The 23,753-nt window shown below is 37.0% G+C and overlaps 1 protein-coding gene across 1 annotated transcript; it reads right to left on the reverse strand.

Annotated features, from left to right (window-relative positions):
- Positions 1-351: 351 nt before the first annotated feature.
- Positions 352-23,290, reverse strand: LOC134538531 (protein FAM151B). The gene is made up of 4 exons (XM_063379935.1): positions 23,121-23,290; positions 13,609-13,743; positions 3,398-3,642; positions 352-1,921 (listed from the first exon to the last, which is right to left on the reverse strand). Exons 1-4 carry the CDS (start codon positions 23,152-23,154, stop codon positions 1,385-1,387), a joined length of 951 nt encoding a protein of 316 aa, XP_063236005.1. The 5' UTR covers positions 23,155-23,290; the 3' UTR covers positions 352-1,384.
- Positions 23,291-23,753: the final 463 nt, after the last annotated feature.

Raw genomic sequence — 23,753 nt, forward strand, 5'->3', positions numbered from 1 at the left:
CTAGCCTTGACAATATTTTAAAATAAAAATTAACATAGAGTAATACATAGACAAAACGATAACCAAAGAAATTTTAAGTCTGAATCAATCATAGATTACAAATATAAAAATACGGAATAAAATGTAATTAAACAAAATGAATATTAAAGGAAATTAAATATTTACTTTCTATAAAGAATAAATATTGCCTTTATACTGTCAGCCAATATTTTAGCCATATATATATTTTTTAAATTGTAGCATCAAAAAATACATATACAACCTGGAATATATAATTCCTAGATATATCGGTCCTGTTGTTCACTTGGGAAGATGGAACTAATGAAAAAAAAAAATTGCCTTCACCATCACTTCATCACAATCAAACAGATAATTTTTATTCATATTTATACAGGAACATACACATCACATGTTAAAGACATTACAAAAAAATTAAAACAATTGCACTATTAAATTCAGCCTGATAAAAACATTTGGTAAATATTTTCTTATCAAAAAAATCCATGTTTCACAATATGCAACACGTTTAACTGGAGACGTAAGTCTGGCCTTACGAGGCACTGTATCAGGATGTCTCACAACAATAATATACTAATTAAAAAAAGCAACAGGGGCAAAGTGAACTGTCTACACTACGAATTAGCTGCCTGGAAGCAAGAATGTACACCAAGTCCTTACCACAATTATTAATGCAGGTAAAAAGACTTGATGTTTTGTCAAAATTACAAACAACAAAATAAACCAATGAACAAAAAGTCTCATCAATAGCAGCAAGTGGTAGTAAAACAACGTAAATCGTCATCACTGTACACAAAATAAAACAAAATGGAAACACAGCACACATCATTTGTGTATTGAGACATGTCCTAGAATTCTTTACTTTGGGGCATGTATTTTTTGCAAAAAGATGTGAACGCTCATTAGATTGCAAAAAAAGCATGCCCGCCCCCGCAGTTCTTCCTTGTGATTGGCGGCCGTCTGCAAGAGAAGCTATTGCCCGATTCGGCCTGGCCATTCCGAACGCATTTGCTTTCGCAAAGAATGGCCATGATTTGTGTACCTGCTGTATACACGCATCTGAGAGAAACTCAGCCTACCACGAAAACAATGTTTTACCACACAGCCAGTCTAATAAATCTTATTTCAAAAAATGCATGCCCTTAAGTATACTCCAAACAAATTTATACTTCACATACGTAATATAAATTCAAATAAAATTGATGCAAAAATACATACTAATGCAGCTTCCACTAAAATATTTATAAGTACAAATATATAGGATAATATATCTCAACATTTCTATTTTTTTTTTTTTAATTTGTTAACAGCTTACGTTGCCAGAATTTCCTCATTGAGTATAGCACAATTTAACAAATAATACTATTTAGGGACTTGAAGCACTGAGTACGACGGCCAACAGCAGCAGCAGCAGCAGGAGACTGCCGCGCCCCGCGGATGTGCGCCTGCCCGCGGACGAGAGCTCGTCCAGCAGCGACTGGGGCAGGTCCGTGTAGATCCTGTCCCGGCCCACGGCCCTCAGCAGGTCCCGCAGGCCCCTCACGTCCACGGGGTCCGCCCCGGTGCCCCACAGGGTGAGCGTGCGGTCGCTCACCCCCGACACCTCCAGGATCTCGGGCAGCGTGTCCAGGGACATGGAGGCCAGCCCCACCTGCACGGGGAAGCTGACGGGCTGCGTCACGTTGCTGCGCACCAGCAGGTCCTTCATGGCCGAGACGTGCTCCGCGGAGTAGCTGCCGTTGGTGACGTCCCCCCCGAAGCGCACCTTCCAGCCGGGCGAGAGCGTGGCCCCCGGGAAGAGCTCCCTGCTCCGCCCCAGGAACACCTGGGGGTCCACCACCTGCCCCGTGCTGTTCACCGGCCCCAGGAGGATGTCTGCGTTCAGCCACAGCGGGACCGTCAGCTGCAACAAGCAATCGACTCTTCAGCCACTCTCCGTCATCTCTCAATCCTTTACTTTGAAACCATTTGACCATAGTTGAAGACAAATATTTTTATGAAGGAATGGTAATCAAAAATTGGGAAAAATTCAGTACAGATCGAATAAATATGAACATTACATATTTTTTTTAAACTTTGCAAAGTATAATTTTCAAAATTGTGATACAAAAGTAGATATTGCAACTACTCAGCAATGTTTCCTTGTGTGATTTTTTTTTTTACAGTGCAATAGATCTCCACTGTAGATAGGCTGGTCATTGCTTGGAACATACTCGCAGAGCAAGTCATGTTAATTTGTGATTTGGCCACTCTAACCACTGCTGTTAATCATCTTCACATCAAAGATGGGTTGCAATCATGCAAATACCAATGTCCAGGTTTTTTTAAAAAACATATCATGCGTGTAGCCCTACACCATTAATCAATCAGCAGCCATTTGTTAAAGAAAATAGTTATGATGCCTCCACTAAAAGTCAGTCGCAAGTCAGGTTCACAGTAACTGTGCTCACCGCGACTGAAAGACCTGGGTTACGAGCTACCCGCTGGGCAGGTGAGGCTGGCCACATCTTGAGGAGTCCCACGGAACATACATCACCACGTAAGGGGTTGCCACAAAGTTATATGCATTACGGCTTTTCCATTTACTTCCAAAAAACTGCTAACAATCGCCTCCATCCTACAATCAGGGACTATGAAAAAGGTTTTCAATGAACAATCCTGCCAAATGTACGTACTATCTGAGATACAGACTGAGTCAATCTCACAGGAAATGTGAAGACATGACAAGTAACCAAAAATAACAAAGGCATGATGCAAATACATTAATGAAGAAGTTACAAATTCTAGTTAATTGTTCTAGTTGTTGACGAAGTATAATGAATAAGTGCATGCATTATAAGATGAAGATACTGATTTCAAGCAAGCATTATAAGATTAAGGTAGTGATTTCAAGCATGCATAAGACAAAGTACTGACCCCATAAATTTTGTCGTTTAAAACAGTCATAACAAGCATAAGCCAAGTTTAAGTTAAAAAAAAGTGACACTCTGTTGACATACATATGTGTCAGGAAACAATTCCAAAACATTCAGACTACAGCTGGAATAAACAATGCATTAATTTATATTAGTGATGGGTCAAATCCCAATTTCTCAAATCCGAAACTCAAAGAGTACTTATAAGTTAAAATTACAATCTTGGGGAGTGGTAACAGGATAGGTATGAAGAAAAAAATTGACCTGATAAATTTAAGAGGTTATCAGTGTTGAATTTTTTAATTTACCTTATTTCCTCTAATATTTTTCTTAAAATATTTTTTCCTCGAATATTGAATCCTTCAAATACTATGGATTTGATGGTGTTTGAGGATTTGATCGGCCCATCACTAATTTCTATTTCTTTGATGAGTCAACCAACCACAAGGAAGTCAGACACTTACATTGCTTTTGTATGAGTGAAGAGTTGCCAATGACTTGTTGAATACTTCAGTGGTTTTGAAATCCAGCTTGATTCCAACGTTGTTCACACTGATCACTCTGGCCAAAAAGTCGTCCAGACTCAAGTCTGACACACACTCCGCATCGGGAGCTTCTGGGTGACACATTATCGGAATATCTTTCCTCGTGTCATTGCCTCTAATTAGTGTTCCGATCATCACGTCAGCTTCTAGCATCATTACTTTATCTGAAAGCAATAAAAACAAATCAGAACACTTATAGCTTTTTAAACATTGTGTTCTGCACACAAAAAGACCAATGTTTAACACACACACACACACACACACTTGGTGAAATTTATAACAATGCACATGCTGTGGTCATTATCAAAGCTATTATTCGTTAGGCAAGAGAGTTCCAAGCAATCAATTATGAAACTGCCATTATGTAAGTCAGAGCAATGTTCCGAGATGGAATCTAGGGTGATGAGTAAAATGATGTACGTACGTAATTCTTGTTTCTACTTGGACAGCTACACTAGTCAGTCACTAGGGCTCCATGTCCCGCCAGCGCAGGGCAGGAGAGTTGCGGGAACCTCCACACATTCTTGGAAACCATGGAAAATTAACCTCAGCACGGCTGGACCAAGTTTTGAATCGGAAACCTGTCCAGCAATAGACTAACTTCCTACCACTGAGACATCTTGCTTGGTTCGTCTGTTTCAAATTACAATCGCTGATAATAAATTAGGACAGAGTTGGCCAGTCTGTTATCTTTATGTATCTGTTACGCGCACTGTGTGTGCATTACGCGATACATTGGTTACACAGGTTTTATCTGACGAGCTGACAGTACATAACAGTTATGTTTCATGAAACTATGTTATCGAACTTCCGGGGCTGATGAGTAACTAGGCTCTAGTCAGTCAGCAGGGGCCACCAGCGTCACGGCGCCCGGCAAGCAGCAAACACAGCGGACTATTCACGAGCTGGAGGATGTCGGAGGGATGCTACCTCGAGGAACACCGTAGTGGGAGAAGCGCTGTACCAACACGCTACTAACGGCCGAGTCTGGCGGCTCGCGCGAGGCAGGACGTGCTACAGGAGAGCGATGGTCCAGGCAGCTGTCTGGCTCGGGCCTCTCTCTGCAGGACTCGCTAGTGTGCAGATCAAGTCAGCATCACAATATATTAATATTCTATATTTTTACATCTATAATAATTACTTCAGCATAAATATGGCCCAGAAAAGTTAAGTTGGTTAGTAAATGATTTTTTTTTTCAGTTCTAAAACCATGTTGAAAATCCAATAGAGATTTTTTTTTTTAAAAGTTGAAACCAAGATTTTAAAATATAAATTTATCAACAACTTTGGAAAACCCATTATAAGTGATAAGTGCCTATAGCTTCAAACAAGGCTTGCTACCTTTCTCATGTATCAGAATCACTTTTTCATTTACTAGGGTATAAACCACCAGTAACACTACATTCAAAAATATACTCCAGGAAAGAATCCAAAAGGATAGAACATCACGTTATAATAAAATGAAATATTAGTCTGCATACGCATGCAATGAATCACATCACATTATTTTAGATCACAGGCTACAAGAGTGGGTCAACTCTCTGTACAGGAAAAATATAATATATTATTATATCCAACACATTTGTATTCTTATTTGAAATCATTAATAAAATTAATGCTCTATCTCAATTAGTTTATTAATAGTCTTAAGAAAAATAAAAATTTTTCATTAGATATTCAGGTGTCCACACCTTATATATATATATATATATATATATATATATATATATATATATATATATATATATATATACACACACACACACACACATATATACACACACACACACACACTATATATATATTGACGCCGTCCGGGCCTGCGGCCCCTTTGAGCCCGATATGCCACCGCCCAAACGCCACCATCTGATCAAACCTCCCGCTCGTGTGTGCGTGTGTTGCAAACTACAGCAAGAGGGTGCTTAGCTGCAGTGCGCCGCACCCCTAAAATATATAAATAAATATTGTAATCCTTTTTCTTTTTGCCCCAAAACAGTGTCACGACGGCTATGCATGTGAGTGTCGTTTATTTAACTAATTCATGATGTTTTGTTAATTATTAAGTGCAAGCACGAACAAGGACGCTCCCTAGCGGGCGACGGAGGAACTAGCATGCAACTTCATTTGAACCATTTTATATCATATAAGTAATTATTACAGACGGTCTGGGCATGGATGTAATGTACTAATTTTTGTAAAAGGATTGATGTATTTTCCAATAGTAACCCGGGGCACGCCACAGCTAAGTTGTAACGGTAATTGTGTTCGGCGCGAAGGGCGCCATGTTGCCTCCCGCAAGCCATGAGCTCAGCCCAGTCTCCTTCTACAGCCGGCCGAGAGCGGACGTCTCTGTCGACACCCCGAGGACATCACCGTTGTTTCACCGAGTAGTAGTTCTGTAAATTAATTTAACCAAATCGTTTTTTTTTCATCCTCGGGGCCTCTCTCGGTCGGAGAGACTGCATAATTAATAATTATTTACTCTCCGGAGTTTTCTCTCAACTGTGTAGTAAGTAACGGCTTGAGGCGGCCACGTGCGTGGTTCACCTCCTCACCTAATCTGATTCGTGCCTCGGGCGTTTATAGCTGTATCAACGGAGGATCGTGTAAGGACGTGTACCGTGAGTAAATAAAACCAATTAACTGAGTCACGTGTTTTGTGCTCGGGGGACCACGTGGGTCCTTAACCTGGTCAGCGGCGTGTGGGACGCCCTGAGAGCCCACTGCGATAATTAGGAGCATGCCCGACGCTGAGAGCGGGCTTAGTTAGAGACAGGAGCTGCGTATAACATCTGGAGGGCTAATATCTCGCCGCACACGGGCCACGTAACGCCCTGAGTAGAGTCTTTCAGCCGGGTCCACGTGCCCACTCACGTGGTGGCGCCCATTAATTTCCACCGATATTCCCACCTCAACACCGTTACGCCCTCAATAAATATATATATATATGACACACGAAGGATGTCTGTAAAGTAAGTACAGTTTGGTCATTTAAAAAAAATTCTTAAAAAAAAGTTTTTATAGAAAGTTCTAGTTTACAACATATCTACTTCACATTTTCGCCCGAGAATGGAACTGACATCTCGGCCGTAGGCAATGCGTGTAGTAAAGTACCGGCACTCGGTAAACATCTCCGGAAAACATTTAAGTGATCTCCGTACTAGAGTCAAAAAATGATGGCTACTGTTTCTTGAAATGAAAAAAGGCATGTTTCGATGACTTAATAAAATGTGGGTCAACAATTACCACAAAAATTACATAATTACGATTGCAAACTGGTTTAATTTCCAGGCAGCAAAATTCTATGCAGAGGGGTTAAAGAAACTGATGCAGTGTTACAAAAAGTGCTCGGAACTGAGTGGTGACTATGTGAAAATGTGAAGTAGATTTATAGTTAACTAAAACTGCCAATAAAATATTTTTCTCAAGAGATTTTTTTAATGACCAAATGGTACTTACTTTACAGACATCCCTCATGTGTATGTATGTGTATAAACACACAAATATATACACTGCCCGATGTGCGACTCACCGATACAAATTCTAACCCCTTCCAGATGAACTAGAAACTTGAAATTTGGCTGGTTTATAGATCTTGATACCGAAACCAACATAAAAATTCCAGAAAGTATAATTTTTAAACTGAAATCCTAGAAAAAAAAAAACTTACCAATTGGTACATTATAGTACTGTTATAGAACAATTGTCATGGCAACACCATTTTTCGAATTCCTGTTGTGATTTATAAGCATTTGCTTATGAGGATGAAAAGCTAGCAACTGTATAGCAGTACAAAAAAATAATCCAAATTGAAATAATTAAAATTGCCACACACCCTGAAACTTGGTGCAGAACTGTGCACTGTGGCCGACAGGTAGAACGTAGGAAAATGCGGATTGCACCGTTGATTGGATTTGGTGAGATCCACCATTTATCCCATGATGATTTGTCATGTCTCAGTCGGTGATTACTCAAACTGAGATTTTTTTGTACTAACAAAAAGTTAATAGTTTTTTTTACGTATTTTTCTGATCAATCAATTTTTTACAATAATTTAATTAAGGGTTTATGTATGTTCATTCCTTTTCCGGTGGCACGCTTTATTTAAGTACACGTTAACCGCCGTTGGCCGGATGCGAGTGGTAGACCCGCCTAGAGGCGGTCGGTCGCAGTCGCTGCCTGAGGTAAGGAGCTTCCCGCGCCCGTCGTCTGCAACTACCACTACTACTGATCCGCGTCCATCTGGCCATTTCATTTATATAAATCATTTTATTTAACTTCAGGACTTACCTCGGGCAGTACACTGTTCTATTTAAGTTTTATTTAATTAACATTTCAGTGTGTTTTGTGCACGTGGCCACGCGGGGAGATGACTTCGAGAGCCTACCTTATTGTGTGTTTTAATAAATAGTGTGACCCCCGCTGAGAGGGGACGTACTGGGGGAAACAGGCCTCGCTGCACACGGGCGACGTCACGGCCCTGAGACTAGAGTCCCCGGGTCCACATGCCCGTGACACGTGTGGGGGCGCCCTACGTGTGAAGCCAAGTACTACACGCCCAAGCCAACTGTGGTCCCGGGAAAAATGTGAACTACCCAAGGTCAGACGGACCCCTCCCTCCGTCGTCATCCCTTCCACCACACTGTCCCCTCCTTTCCCTAGTCCGCCTCAAGGCTCGGAGCGAATCATGTCGCGGGTGGGACGGCAAGTAGAGTTGTTACCATACCCCTCCTCATTCCCCACCCCTCTCTCACTGCGACACTAGCGCTACCGTCACTCCCCTCCTCGGGATCACAGTTGGCTTGGGCGTGTAGTACTTATATCTGAAAATCTGAACCCCCTTTGCGACCGCAAACTGTTCCAGGGATGTGAACACCGACAACTATCCCGAGGAATGCTTTCGTAAAAGGTTGACTGTGGTCGTCACTTCACCAGGAACATGATCAACCAGTTTTTTTTTACAGTAGCTATATACTTACTTAATGTAATGGTAACTGCATCAAAAACATGTAAAGACACGTTTCTCTCAAATTTATTGTGACAAACTGGGCCTGTGATACCCAAGCATGTCAATGATTAAAACACAAGCAATGTACTATGATTAGTTATGGAAAACACTTGGATTGATACAAATATGACAAGAAAACTTTTTGTTTTTAAATTTAGGCAAAAAAAAAATCCTGCATTGATTTTAATATTTTTTTTTCCTGACATATTTCCATTATAACTGTGAAAGCCTATAACTAATATTCACTTGCTTGTCCTTTATAATAAGTAAAATACATGATTTTAAGTTTAAAAAATCCAATAAACACAAAGCTACATTAGTTTAAATGATATGGAAAATAAAGAATCAAAGTTTTACTTTATAATATACCTAAACCATATTAATTTTATCTCAGAAACAGCAAGTTTAAGTATTTCGTTAATTGGCAGCAGGAATGACGTGACTACATACGCGTAGTTTATATATTATGATCTAGATAGTAGCTCAAGCATTGCTAGTTACTTGAACTATTTTTCCAGTCTACTCCTATTATGGACAAACTTAATGTTCATTAAACATTTTTTCCCCTTTAACTATGACATGAATGTAGTTTGTGAAGATTACAAAAGCTGTAAATGCAAAAATTTTGTAGGCAGACATTCCAAGTATAGATGACAGCTAAATTATAGTAAGATTCTGACAATGATAACAAACCAAAAATGTTTATGACACACGCACAAATGGTACTTAAAAGTATACAAAAATGCATGATTATAATCATTAAACTAACTTAGCTTTCAATTCAGAACAGATTTTAAGTTATGTTATTCACTATAACTCACTAACCAATGTGTATTTGTAATAATGTTATTATATTAATATTTGGAACCACTTAACTGTTTTAAGTATTTATGGCAGCATTAAAATACATCCCACCTTTTTAAGATGTAATTTATTTAAACAGAAAGGAACAGTGGAATAATATTGTGCATGCTTATTTCATACAAAATAATTAATTCAATGACTTAAATATAATTAATCCCAAAAGTCTAAGTTTTGGAATGTTGATAAAATGCAACTAGAATTGCAACTCAGGTTTATGGATATTTATTAAAGTATTTCATCGGCCAGAAAATGTGGTGAATTGCGCCCTAAGTAAGTTTGCACGGTTGTGTGGTAAATGACCAGATTTCAGGAGCATGCAACACTATATAATAATGTTGTCAGTGAGGTCATTTGAGACTGAGGACAGGGGCATATCGCAAGGCACCACCCCAGTGTTTGCCTGGAGTGGTTTCCAGAACCATGACTAGCGATACGAACCAGAATCCTACGGAATGCAGGCCAGTGCCTTACCACTGCGCTGCCTTGCTCAAAGCAACACAACAAAGCAACCAATAATCAATCTTACTGATTAAACTGAAACGTGCAATAAAAAACATTTCATGCAAAACAAAACCATAAAGCTTACATGCCAGCATGAACAGCATTCTGCACAATGCAATATAACTGTCACTGCTCAACGTGCATGCAACACTGTCACGATCAATGCTCTTCGTGCATGATACTACTTCAAAACTATTATTTTTGGCAATTTGTTAATAAATAATATACCAAAGTCACTGATCTTTGAAGAACAGACATTTAGGAGTTCACGCCACAAACTGGAGGCACTGCAAAGGCCACGAGAGTTTCTCTACCCACTCACCACTCACCGCTCACCACTCACCACTCACCGCTCACCACTCACCACTCACCGCTCACCGCTCACCACTCACCGCTCACCACTCACCACTCACCACTCACCGCTCACCACTCACCGCGAGGGGGGATTGTGAAGAGGTCTTCTGGAAAGCAACAAATATCGCATGTTTCGTGAAATACGTCAGCACTGTCTTTACAAATAACGTAAAACTCACCAAAGCAAAAGAATTTTTTTTTAACAACTAAGTATAAACCTATCTAAGGGATAAAATGTAAATGTGTAATTTTCATGAAAGATTATTTTCGAACTATGTAAGGCTGCAGACAGTCTGAGAGCGCGCGTTTACAGCACCCCTCCCCCTGGCATTAAGAAGCCCCTCCCTGAGGCAACCTGCTTGCACTTTCAAACGCATTACTGTGGAATGGGTTCGATAAACGTAAATATCAAAACTATGTTTTATATGGGAAACTTTCAGCAAATTTTAAAGGTTTTCTGTTTATTGTATGCATATAGGACAAAATATGAGCAGTAGCGTGAAGCATACCAGCACACTATCCAGATTCCAGAGATGACTTGTGTCTGTTACAACCCAAGGGCCAAACCCCCCCCCCCCCCCACCACCCCCATTTCTACACTATTGAGCCCCGGTTGACCATCTACAGTGTCAAACCACTCTCAACATTTATGTGACGCAAAAATTCTAGGCAGACAAACATTTAAAAAATTCAATGTTCAATAAGCACCTAAAGGTACCTGCAGTCACAAAGGCTCAGTCAAACTAGACTCATCGTCATCACACTATGGGAGTGTTGCTGAGTTGTCTGCAAAACATCGTTCTATTACAGGACTATTCACAAAACACTGTCGTCTCACAATCTCCCGACAACAATCCATGCCACGTCACCCCAAGACGTTTTTAGGCTTTTTTTTAAAGGAATAGTGACTTTATAATATAGTAAATGTTTCACTAGGTGCGAGTACCTTTGAAACATGTACAATACAGGAACTCACACGCTAATGCACACATAAATCACAGATCAAACCTAAGCCACAATACCCTAACATATTCAAGGAGATTTTTAAGCTCAGCTCAAAGGACATTTTATTTAACTTCCAAAATACTAAACCATTTGTATAGAATGTATAAATATTAGAAACATCTTAAAATAATTTATACTTTCAGTGTTAAAAATAGGCGTTCAACTCTGTAAATCTTTAAGCTCTGTGGAGAGAACTGAGCCGCAAGTAATAGGTTCCCTTCTGGCCAGGTATTTATATCACAAATGATTCCCATCAAGGCTTAAAGATTTTTAGTGGCACATACGTAAGACAGTTGATAGTGTGGAAGCAAATACACAGTGTACGAAGGACAGACAGGGAAGTCTGACTTATTTAAAAGGGTGGGGAAAGAAATAACAAAATCACATGTTTAAATAATGGTTAAGTGTGAAGTGGAGTGATGTACTACACACTTGTTTGGCTAGTAGTGAAGATAATTTAGGTAACACAGATACAAACTGAGCACTAAATAATGATAACAAGCAACACTATGCATGCAAGAACAAATGCCAAATGAATCACGGCAGCAATGAGCCGTGCTTGTGTTCTCAGAGACAGCCTGCGATGCGCCGACTGTCTGCTCACACTCGCCTGGTTCTTTGAGCACACGTCCTAGCGTGTGGCACGGCACTGGAGCAGTCTGCTGTCCACCGAGGTGGGCGATGGCACCTTCATGTAGCAGTGGCTCTTTCTTTTCAAAACTCTGCTTAGTACCCACATTGTAGAAATTGTCCTTTTGCTTTTATTTCCATGTATTTTTCAGATTTCTGATCTATTATACTTGTTCAACCCATATGTCAGACACCAAAAATTTAATATGCTGTGTTGGTTGTGTGTAAAACATAGTCTAGTTTATAGACTGAAAGTAAAAGCTTAAATTCATCTTGAAAATTTTTTCCCCCGCACTAACCAAAGTAATACGTACATAGTCTGAGCCTGTCCGAAATCTTCTAAGTTCGATCTGAACATAAGTTGAACATACTTTATAGTCAGAAGTTGATTCGAGGTTGTAAAATACAGTATGCAAAGACCTGTGGTGGAATAAAAAAATATATAGAACTTTGCATGATTTAACATAAAATATATTGATATAGTTTTAGTTTTAGCCAAGCTTTCAAAGCAGGAAAACGATACTATTACATTACTGAAGCAACCAATATTTTGGCCTGAATAGTTATGTGGATGTTGTTTTGAAATCATCACTGAATCCTCAAAATCCCTGTCACAACGTAAGTGCACAGTAACAGTTGTGTACACTAGCAACAATACGGTCGTAAGGAAGATGGTGTTGGCAGGCAGATGCCACGGTGTTAAGAGTCTCTCTACTTTGTTTCAAATGCTGCACCAATGAAAACCCACCCTCCCACGGGAATGGTGAAATCCTGCGACAACTATGCTCAACCTGGGTTTCAAACCTGTTTAAATACAGACAACGAGACAAGAAGGATCTGCGGTGATGAGCGACGGGGGAGAGAACCAGGGACGGGGCCTGCGACCCTGGTGCTCCCCCCGCCCGCCCCTCGAGAGGCACGGCCAAGGACCTCCAGCGAGACGGACCGACGAGGGAGCGACTGGGAGACTGAACCAGCATCCCCTCAAGTTAGCTGCATGTAGGCTACACATCGCTGACTTGTACAAGTATAGAGACCATATCCTAGTCCTGACTTCGAAACCCACAAACCCCCAAGACCTGCAGAAGCTGCGGAACTTGAGTAGCTGGCCCGACTACGAGTAAGCATCGACAGTCAAGACCTACGTTGCTCACAATAAGTCTTACGACTAAATTGTGCAGAGAGACGAACCTAACTGTTTCAGTTGTCTAAAACTGGGAAAAATAAATTAGAGACTAGAGCATAGCACTAATGTTTCCAAAAAACATACATAAAAATATATACCATAATGCAAATCCACAGATAGATACAAATAAAAAAAACATATATTACATATATTTCACCAAAAACATTCATAAGAGCGAAAAATAATTAGCATTGCAAAGAAACAAACTTGGAAAAACAATATTACTCTTGTTAAAATAAAAATGACAAAAAGCTTCCTTTCAAAATAATATCTCGAACCATCACAAGTGAGCAAGCATTCAATACGAACTTGTCATAATTATTCAAGGCTTAAAAAAGGCAATAATATTACAACAATGGAACTATTAAAAACTAATAAAAACTATTTCCAAGCAGTACTATGGACATGAATAGAAAACTCATTATATAAATGTAAGCCTAACTAAGTTACTATTTTAAAACCAACTGACAGTTTAAATATTGGAAAGGGGAAAAGAAAAATAGGATTAACATAGCAGGCTAAAATAAACACCACACAAAATAAACTTGGATCAGTAGAAAATGCACAAGGTCAAACACTCACCTTCCAATGCTTTCTGAAACTTCTCAATGCTGTTCACAGCGTGCGCCCACGTCACCTTCGTGAGATCATTGCGGACGGCAGGGAAGAACTCTCTCACGCTGGGTATTTTCTGCAGGCTGACTGCTTCCATTACACCTGCACAGACACATCCGTCTCTGTCGCTGCTTCACGCATCATCTTCCAATTACAAATATTAATACACTACCTGCTTACAAGTGGCAATTACCAATTCAAACAAACAATGTCCACAATGAAGATTGTTAAGCATAATCCAAATTAACAAATGCCTGTTTTCAAGTCTCAAACATTTCTACTACTTAAGTAGGGCCTACCTCTACAGAGTTCAATGTCCTTTAGCTCCTGGTTTTCCATTCCACCACAGAAAGAATTATGTGAGGAATTATAGCAATAATACTTAAAAAGGCCACAGGTATTATAAAAAGTATGATTAAAAAAAATATTTTGTATAATTATTGTTAAAAATGGCTTAAAATAATGTAAGTAAAATAAGAAACTAGTGGCTTGTATCTCTGTGTAACATAGTCAGGATCGCACTCTCCCAGAGCCGATGGAACTCCTGATCCCCGCTCGCGCAGTTTGGGAAACTGTTTGTTGTTGTTGTTGTTGGGTAGCTACGGCACTGAACATCTGTGAGCAGTCTGGCTTTGAGGAGCCTATAGTAAACAAAAGCATTATAACAATTATTCCCAGTTCCTAACTTCTGGCCAAAGTCTATTTCTGAGCGACTATGTGAGTAAGAGACGTATTTTCAGTGGGGTTTGAAGAAGAAATTTTAAAAATGAACAATATTGAAACATCGAAGATACACGGAGCAGCATCTGGTTGCATGTTGCAAAAAAACCACCGCTATAGTGCTGATAACTGAAATTTATTTGCAAATGTTTAGAGACAAAACTATTTACTTATTTTTGTACATAATTATAATTATACTAATAAATTTTTGTATTCGATGACGTGCTAGAAACACGCAGCCTTTCAAATAATACGTGGATATTATTTGCAATAAATCAATTCCAAGAGAATTAATACAATGAATAATAATTAATGTTTTTCAATCCATCATTGGTGAATAGTTTTGCAAATTATTTTTAATGAAATAAAATAAAAACCACATTAACCATTGTGCCACTAAATATCTAGTAAATCAAATGTTTTTTGATATTGAAAACCTTACAGTAACCCAGAATACTGCCCTCCCCACTTGTTAAACAGTTAAATTAACCACTAATATAAAGCACTACGGTTAGGTTTTCTGATATTTAAATACTAGCTGTATATTATTTTTAAGGTATTTGTTTGTTTCCATATGTTTTTTGATTGTAACTTACCCTGTTTATTTCTTGCTTTGTGGTGCATTAGCCACTTAAAGTTGTTTCCACAATTTTATTTAGTTGTTTAGTTACGTTTGTATGTGCTTCCACATATTTTTTTTAAGTATTGCTAGTTTTTTATTTCTAAATGTGTGTTCACATAATTTTTGTATATTTTATAGTTTCCATGGTTCTTTGTTTGCAAACGAGCTAATGCAATACTTTTCCAATTACGTAATAGGGTCATTCACGAGACATATACAAATGTGTGTTGCACATCAGCAGATAAGCATGCCTCAGCATGCAAGGCAAGCATAACTGACAAGCCTACAGACAGAAAGATACTGCTTGGAGTGTCCTAGGTGCCAGGCAAACTTTAAAGTAATACATTCCAGGTTGTATAAATAACTTTCCCCTTTATTTTAAACAAGTACTCAGTTATTAATTTTACTTCTACTTATTTGTTCTGAAAAACTTTTCAGTAGTCTTTCATATTTCATAATATTCTAAGCTCTGTAACTTTTTTGGTACTCAAAGTATCAAAACAAACTATTTTTCCTTAAAAAAGTATCTCAGGAGCTTTATAAATTATATTAGTTTAGATTTTTTAATTTAGTCCCACATTAGGTTTTTTTTACCCTGAAAATTCTATTTTTTCAAAATTTTTGATTTTCAGGATTTTTTTTTACAGTGTAGGACTGTGAGTATTATGATGTTTTTGCTGGCACACAAAGTGACCATAGGGATGAATCACAGTAAAAAAGTTCAAGTTGTTCCTCAAATTCCTAATTTTTTTTTAATATTTAATATTACTGAAAATCGAAGATTTTTTGGGTTAATTTCATAAATTTACAAAGTAGTGAAGAGTGCAAAAAATATCCTTTGTCAATAAGCCAAAAAAAAAAAAAAAAAAAAAAAGGTACATTCAATGAGCTTTCCAATGATGTGTATGAGGTGTATAGCTCTTACCATACAAAAGTTATGACCTATCAAAAAATACCCAAAAATGATGGTTTTACACCATACTTTTAAAAGAAAATTAGCTATATTTCACAAAGTATTAATAATAAAAATGTAAAAATTTGGGGTTTTTCTTAGGAAAACAATAAGTTTTGGGTGAGTAAAAAATAATGCAGCAAAAAAAAAAAAAAAAATTAATTTGTATATTTGTCATGGAATGACCCACAAATGAACAGTTGAGAGGGGCACAAACTGCTGGTAAACGCTGGTTGGTCTGTTGACGGAGGTGAATCACGCAGCACACGACAGACACTGGAGGTTACGCCCAGGCAAGGAAGAGAGAGAGAACACTAGCTCCTCAACGAGGTCCTGGGATCCACAAAAATAATTCCTCAATGACCACTGCAAGGGGAAGAGACGGGTGTGAAACAGATTCTATTTCTGCTAATATGTGTTACCAATCTTGAAGAGGATGTCATAAATATAAAGAACATAAAAAAAATTATATTATTATTATAATTCATTAACTTAGTTTCTGTCTGGAATGTTTCCATGGAAAGCACTGATTTATTTAAATAAAAAAAAAACTTTTACATTATTAATTGACCTTGGACTATGCTAAAACTAAATCATCTTCATAGTAAAAAGTCACAAAAATTTGAATTTATAACTTTTATGGACTGCATAATTTACAAGCTTTCAGTTTTTCAAACTGGTTTGTAAAAGTACTTGTGTGTGCTGCAATCTACAGACTGCACTGGAAAACTATGTGGAGTAAGCTGATACTAACAAAAAGGGCAAAATGCGAAAAATTCATATTTAAAAACTTTCTGCTTCTAGATTTGCCTTCCCCCCCTCCATTTTATTATAACTGGTTTTCAAACACTACCTCTATACCTAAGCAGTAAATGAACAATTCCACAATAACTCCTTAACCATGCATCACATCTCTCAATAAAGACAACAAAACAGAATAAGTTATAAATATTTAGTCCACCTTTTAATAGCTTTTAATACACTATTAGTTTAGAATGTCTACTATTAGAACAAGTAAAACTGTGCATGTCAATTACTTATGCATGCATTTACAAAGGCACAAAATCTTTCATTTTATGTTTGCAATTTACACTGATTTATACATTTAGTAAAATCTTTTAATTGTTAGTTTAAGGTTGAAATATGATAAATATAAATAACTTGCTTTTATTAATTTATAAGAACGATACTTGAAAATATAATGTGTGCCTCCATTAGCGTATCAACTACGGGTATATTTACCTATTACTTCAATTAAATTTGGTATCAAACTATTCTTATTAACACTATACCTAGTATAAGGGAATTTGTTTTGGAAAAAAATAATAAGATAAAATAGCCTGTGAAAGGTTTTTTTTCTAATTCACACTGGAATTATAAACCACATAAAAATAATGAATCCCAGCACAAGATGAAAAGTTGGAACAAGTTTAGATTTTGTTGTGAATTTCTCAAAAATAAAGGATATTTGTTTGAACCAGGTTTTTTATTATATTAGTTATTCTTGATCTGAGCATGTTCAAATGAAAGCCACACAACATCCCACTGTCTGCCACTCATGTTGAACCAGAAGAGTTATAACATCAAAGAACTGAAGTACAGCAAATCTGCACGTCTGACTGGGACCTGACCATAGCACTAGTCGGGGATTTCCCACAGAAGAGGATTTTTTAAGTAATAAACTTAATTTTAGAGGAGTATTTAGCTGGGTATAACTTACAACTTATTCAGATAATTTAAATGATAAGATCTTGATTAGTATATAATTATTTGTTCCCGTAAATCACAAGCAACATTAAGCAACCTATTTTTGTTAATAAAATGGAATTAGACCAATCATTAAAATTTATTAAGATATTCTATTTTAATATTAATCTAAACCCCCCTTTTTTTAATTTATAAAAACCACTTTATTGAACCATGGTTTACACCATTGTGGTTTAAATCAACCAAACCTGAACACTATTAAACGAATTTCCATTCATGTTTTAAATGTGTGTTGTTAATGAACTGCAAACTGAAATTCCGCTGTGGTAGACATATTTTGTTCTATAATATTTTAGTTATATAATAATTTTCCTCTTAACTACCTTTTTACCGGGCAAGTTTTTAATGGCACATCCCGTTCAAAATCGTACAATTTTTGTGATCCATCCTAACAAACAATGATAGTGCTAGAACCTCACAGCATCACCGGCAAGATGTGATGGACACAATCACATCTGACACCAGCACCTGACGATGGTGGACTTAACAGACTTCTCCATTGGAAATTTTGTGATTTCCATCGTGTTGGGGGCGTAATGTAACTCAAATGAGCATTATAATTTGGCTCTTGCAGAACTTGATGGCAGACTTGCAGTACTAGCTTCAGGTAGTGTCTCTGCAGATCCAGGACTTTCAATACTGGGTTCCAAATGGACTAGGCCTAGTGTATCTGCAGTTGTTACTGGTGGAAGACTATTGCTTATTTCAGGTAGGTCATTGAAGCTAGTTGTTTTGGCAGCCCTTTGATTTATGTAGTTTGCTCCTGGTAAGCTGTCCGCACTTGTCGAAACTCTCCTCCTACTGGTACCAGCTGCACTGCCTGTGGTGAGTAGGCCTACACTACTTGAAGATTGTTTCAGAAATTTGTACTCATTATAATTGATGTTTGTACAGTTCAGAAATTTATCTATTTTACTCGGATCAAGTCTCTCTATCGGGTATTTGGTCTTATCAATAGGACAGATACCCGGTGACATGAAGCTGTTTCGAACACACTGTGGTGTAATGCTGGAATGCCATATGCCACAAACCATATCTGATAATCTGAAAGGGTTATTTTCCTCTGGTTTAAACGTTGACATTCATACAGTGCACTATTCCATTTATCCTTTAATGGTTTGAAACAGGCTTTGTCAAGTGGTTGAAAGATTCGGTCGTGTGTGGTGGTAGTTACAAAATCGCAACATTCTGTTGCCTGGCAATATGCAAAACCTCAAAGTCCAAATGTGAAACGTGACCATCTAAAATAACCAATAGCGGTCGTTGTTGTACAACTTAACAGAATTTCACAAAAAAACATTTAAAAACAGCTGAAGTCATGTAGCCTTTCTCCGAAACAGCATACATAGTACCTTGAAGGTCTGCTGTACCTTTCCACGTGGACCACAGATTTTGTCCTTCAAATATAAATAATGGTGGGAGCAACCTACCATCCGCAGAGCAGCATGCCAACACACTGGTATTGTCCTTTCCACTACCAGAAATGTTGCGGTGTGCTTTCTGCCCCTTTCCTGTCACACAGACTACTCTTGCAGGGTCAGATATGTCTCATCTAAGTTCCAGATGTAATCTGGCTTATCCTTAATATTAAGCCTTTCCAATTCTTCTTGTAGCAAAGAATAAAATCCAAAAACAATAAACTGATCAGATGTTGCATTTCTTATTTCTTTCCCCAACTGCTCCAACTTCAGAAAACTTAGGTTGTTCCGTCTCATGAAATTGCACAACCAGTCTTTCCCAGGTAGCTTCGTAGTTTTATTAAAGGGTGTCACAATACAATTTTTTCAACTTAATCTCTCACGACTTCTTTACTCTCTTTTGAGGTTAGAGCAAAACCCCATTTGGCCAAGTCCCGCAGATAGTTTGCCAACTCCTTCTCATCTTCTAAAGTTAAAGCTGTTTTTCGACCTCTTTGTTTACAGCCAATTTTGTTATCCTATTATGTAGAAATGACTTCTTGAGCTTATATTTTGGGTAAAAATGTAATGTACGGATTAGCGCCCAAAAAAATCGTACAAATCTGAAATAACTTTCATTATATGCTCTTTTACGTCCTCTTTTCATAACCGCCTGCGGAGATAAGAAATTCCAATTACTTTTGGAGATGTCGAATTTATAAATTTTAATCACTATACCTGCACATTCACACGGCTATCACCATTGTTTTTTGTTTACGAGTTTCAATTGTTGTTGTTTTGTGTTTTTTTTTTTGATAATGTTGTCACGTGATAGTTTGTGATAGGCCAATATTAAAATGAACCAATAGGCCGCCTTCAACTTAGGTGAGTTTTTAACGTTTCAAATTTTTATGCTTTAAAAAATTACGATTGTTCCTATGGTTCTGTTAATCCTTTTGTTCCAGTTTGTTAGGTTAGGTCAGCTACATTATAAATACTTTAAAACTAAACCACCATTAAAATTAATTTTATTATTTTTAATGTCCATTCTGTTTCAAAGTATTTATAATGTAGCTGACCTGACCTAATCTACCTTTGTCCCGTTTTGTTAGTTCAGGTCAGTTACATCATAAATACTTAAAACTATACAACAAATAAAATAAATTGATATTATTTTTAATTTCCGTTTAATTTGAAGTATTTATAATGTAACAAACCTTACCTAACTGAAAATTTCTGTTATTTAGGCATTCACGCGCACACGGCAAAATATAAAATGGAGACGGTCGAATGATTACATAGGTCTTGTATTGCAAAATAAGAACGGCGATATCTCCAAAAGTAATTCTTTGAAACTGAACGGACAATAAAAATAATAAAATTAATTTTAATGGTTGTTTAGTTTTAAAGTATTTATAATGTAGCTGACCTAACCTAACAAACCGGAACAAAGGATTAACAGTAGGAACGAACGTAAATTTTTAAAGCATAAAAATTTGAAACTTTAAAAACTCACCTAAGTTGAAGGCGGCCTATTGGTTCATTTGAATATTGGCCTATCACAAACTATCACGTGACAACATTATCAAAAAAAAAAAAAAAAAAAAAATTGAAACTCGTAAACAAAAAACAATGGTGATAGCCATGTGAATGTGCAGGTATAGTGATTAAAATTAAAAAATTCGACATCTCCAAAAGTAATTGGAATTTCTTATCTCCGCAGGCGGTTATGAAAAGAGGACGTAAAAGACCATATAATGAAAGTTATTTCAGATTTGTACGATTTTTTTTGGCGCTAATCCGTACACTACATATTTACCATATTTTGCTGCTACCTCTCTTAATGATGTTTTATTTTCTTTGTATTCTTCTATTGCCTTCCTTACATCTTCTTCTGTATAATTTTTGTTCTTGGGGATGTATTGTCTTGGCAAATTGTAAGAACTTTGCCACTCTTAACTTTGGAATAAGTTGCATAGGCCTAGACTTACTAGATAGCCCTACTGCAAAGCCTAACCTGAAACATAACCAGTCAACATAAGGCCTACATAACCTGAAAATCTACTTATTTACACAACAGGGTGCATAGAACATGTAAAAACCTAAACAGAAAAAAATACATTAATCTTAATTTGTCCAATTTGTACCCCGCTTATTTAAGTTTCAATTAGCATGTAGAAATTGATATTTTTAATTTAGGAATGGCAATTAACTTACTGGAGTACCTAAAATAACATTTAAACTAGGCCCTGGATAATTTACATGTTTTTATAACAAGTGGTTTAGCCATGACCATAAAAGTTACAAAATTAAAGGCAAAAGTTTAGTGTAAAATTCAAGGGGTTCAAACATTATGTTTTTACGGTTGGAAAAATGCAGAAAAAAATGAGTGCTCTATGCCAACTCATTACAAAATTTATTGACAGATTCGGTAAATTTATAAAACTTAATTCTTTCTTTCCTAAGTATTATTTTTTTGGGTGTCCAGTTTTTACTCCTCTCGGATAGTGTCCAATAATTACCCCTCCGCACCCCATAGCTTTGCCATTTTACAAAATCAGAAAAAATGTAAGAGAATAAATAATGCATTTTAGATATTTGCTTATTTAGGCTGTCCCCTTTTCCAGATAATTACCATCAATCACACTCAATGTTTCTTTCCTTTAATAAATAATAACACAAAAGGGATGAGGAGATTCTGTAGATAGAGATGTGCTCTGCGCTTGCTACATTCATGTTCCGGGATCAGAGCAAGACAAATTTGTTATAAGCCCGCAGTTATTGTACCATGTTTTTTTAAATCCTTTCACTCAAACATATTTCATTATTAAAACCTACTGCAAGAAAACTGAACAAACGATAATTTTTTTTTGCCAGCTTTTGATTTTTGAAAAGCCATTACACTTCACAAATACCAGTTACGTAGCTGTCTTTCGATCCAAAGACCAGGAGTTGTCTAGGGAGAAACTTAATCAGAAACACTGGGTAGAAATGGGCAGAATAAGGCGCAAAGAATTCATGAATTACAATGTAATGGGCGTATTTGCAATCATTGTTGAGTTGAATGCCGCGACGCGGTAGCATTCAAAGATCACTTTACCATGTCTGCCCATTTGTTAAGCCCGGGCTACATTCGCAATAGCACGCAAACAGCACAGACGCACAGAAGTTCAACCTACATTATTAGATGAGAGCTGCCACATTGGCAAATAGCACGCGCACAGAAAAATAGCACAGGATCGGCGCACAGAAAGTTCATTAACTTTTAGGTTATTTTCTGTGTGCGACCCTGGTGGTAGCCAATCAGCAAACAGTTTAAGTACTAATCTAGTGGGCTTATAAAAGAACAATTGTCACGAAAGTATTGGTGTTGTTGACTTGAGTAGTTTGTTATTGTTTTCAAACACACGATAACATAATAATGGAAAGCACATTTAATATATTTTTGATAGCTCTAATAGAAAGTAAAAATATTTTGTATGACAGGGGATCCGCAGGATACAAAAATGAAGCTAAATTAAATGCTTGGAAGTCCGTGTATGAATGTGTTAAAGAAGCCGGATTTGAAATAAAGTGATTTTTTTTAATGCTCATTGTGTTTTGTATGTAAACTTTGTGAAGTATTTAAAATATTTCTGGGTTTAACGAAAACCGTACCACAATAACAATACACGAATCTAAACAAACGTCACTTATGCCAAATTCAGTGACCAAAATTGTTAACGGAAGTTATACATTTAAAAAAACCTTTTTTGAATGCTTCCGGTATTCTTTTGTGTTGTGTTGTGCGTGAATGTAGCATCAAGCTCTGTGCTATCTCTGTGCGTGTGTGCTATCTGTGTGCTGTTTGCGTGCTATTGCGAATGTAGCCCGGCCTTTACCATGAGACCTAGTGCTCTGCAACGTTTGATCTTACATTTTTGTACGTACTATACTGTGACATTAAATAAGAAATTACTTACAAACATAATTAAAAATAATGAAAAATTCGTAGTCTACAATGTAGATTAAATCAACTTACTGCATATGATAAGTACTGAGATTATCGCATCCATTTCCACAGATTCACACCTCCTCGCCGGCGGCAAATTCTGCGCAACTTTCTACTGTTATCATAGAAAAGAGAGGGAGAGACTGTTATCACTGTTATCAAAAATCACATGACACACATGCAACCGGCCGACGGTTCATAGTAATTATTGCTACTTCTACTTTTTGCACAACCTGCACACAAAGAAAAGAAAATATATAGAAAGACTTATATATAGTATTGATAAACAATAAAATAAAAATTTTAATTTTAACAAAACAGTGAGACTTATCTACAGAAAAAAATATATAATTGGTTTATTTGACAAAATGAATCAATAACATCATTTGTAGCAAAAATTATTAATAATACTTTAATAAATATGAGAACTGTTATACTGGTTAAAAAAGAATACTTCTTTGGAATATGTAGATTTATTTATTTATTATTCTAATAGTTTTTTTTTAATATAGTGGGTATCATAAGGCTGTGAAACATGTAATTTGTACATGAATAATTGGATATTTATAGTTTACAAATCTTTAAGTGCATTAAAATCAAAGTGAGACATTTGTATAACTATTTTATATATATTGCAGGAACACAAAAACCTTCTCCCATCCT

The sequence above is a fragment of the Bacillus rossius genome, chromosome 13 (assembly GCF_032445375.1).
Source record: "Bacillus rossius redtenbacheri isolate Brsri chromosome 13, Brsri_v3, whole genome shotgun sequence".
Classification (NCBI taxonomy): domain Eukaryota; kingdom Metazoa; phylum Arthropoda; class Insecta; order Phasmatodea; family Bacillidae; genus Bacillus; species Bacillus rossius.

What these genes read in the sequence shown, in the direction of transcription:
- LOC134538531 (XM_063379935.1), bottom strand. Translation starts at nt 23,154, where the DNA reads ATGGATGCGATAATCTCAGTACTTATCATATGCA. An exon ending in CTCAGTACTTATCATATGCA is followed by an intron (nt 13,744 to 23,120) that starts GTAAGTTGATTT and finishes GTGTCTGTGCAG; the next exon opens with GTGTAATGGAAGCAGTCAGC. An exon ending in GTTTCAGAAAGCATTGGAAG is followed by an intron (nt 3,643 to 13,608) that starts GTGAGTGTTTGA and finishes TATTGCTTTCAG; the next exon opens with ATAAAGTAATGATGCTAGAA.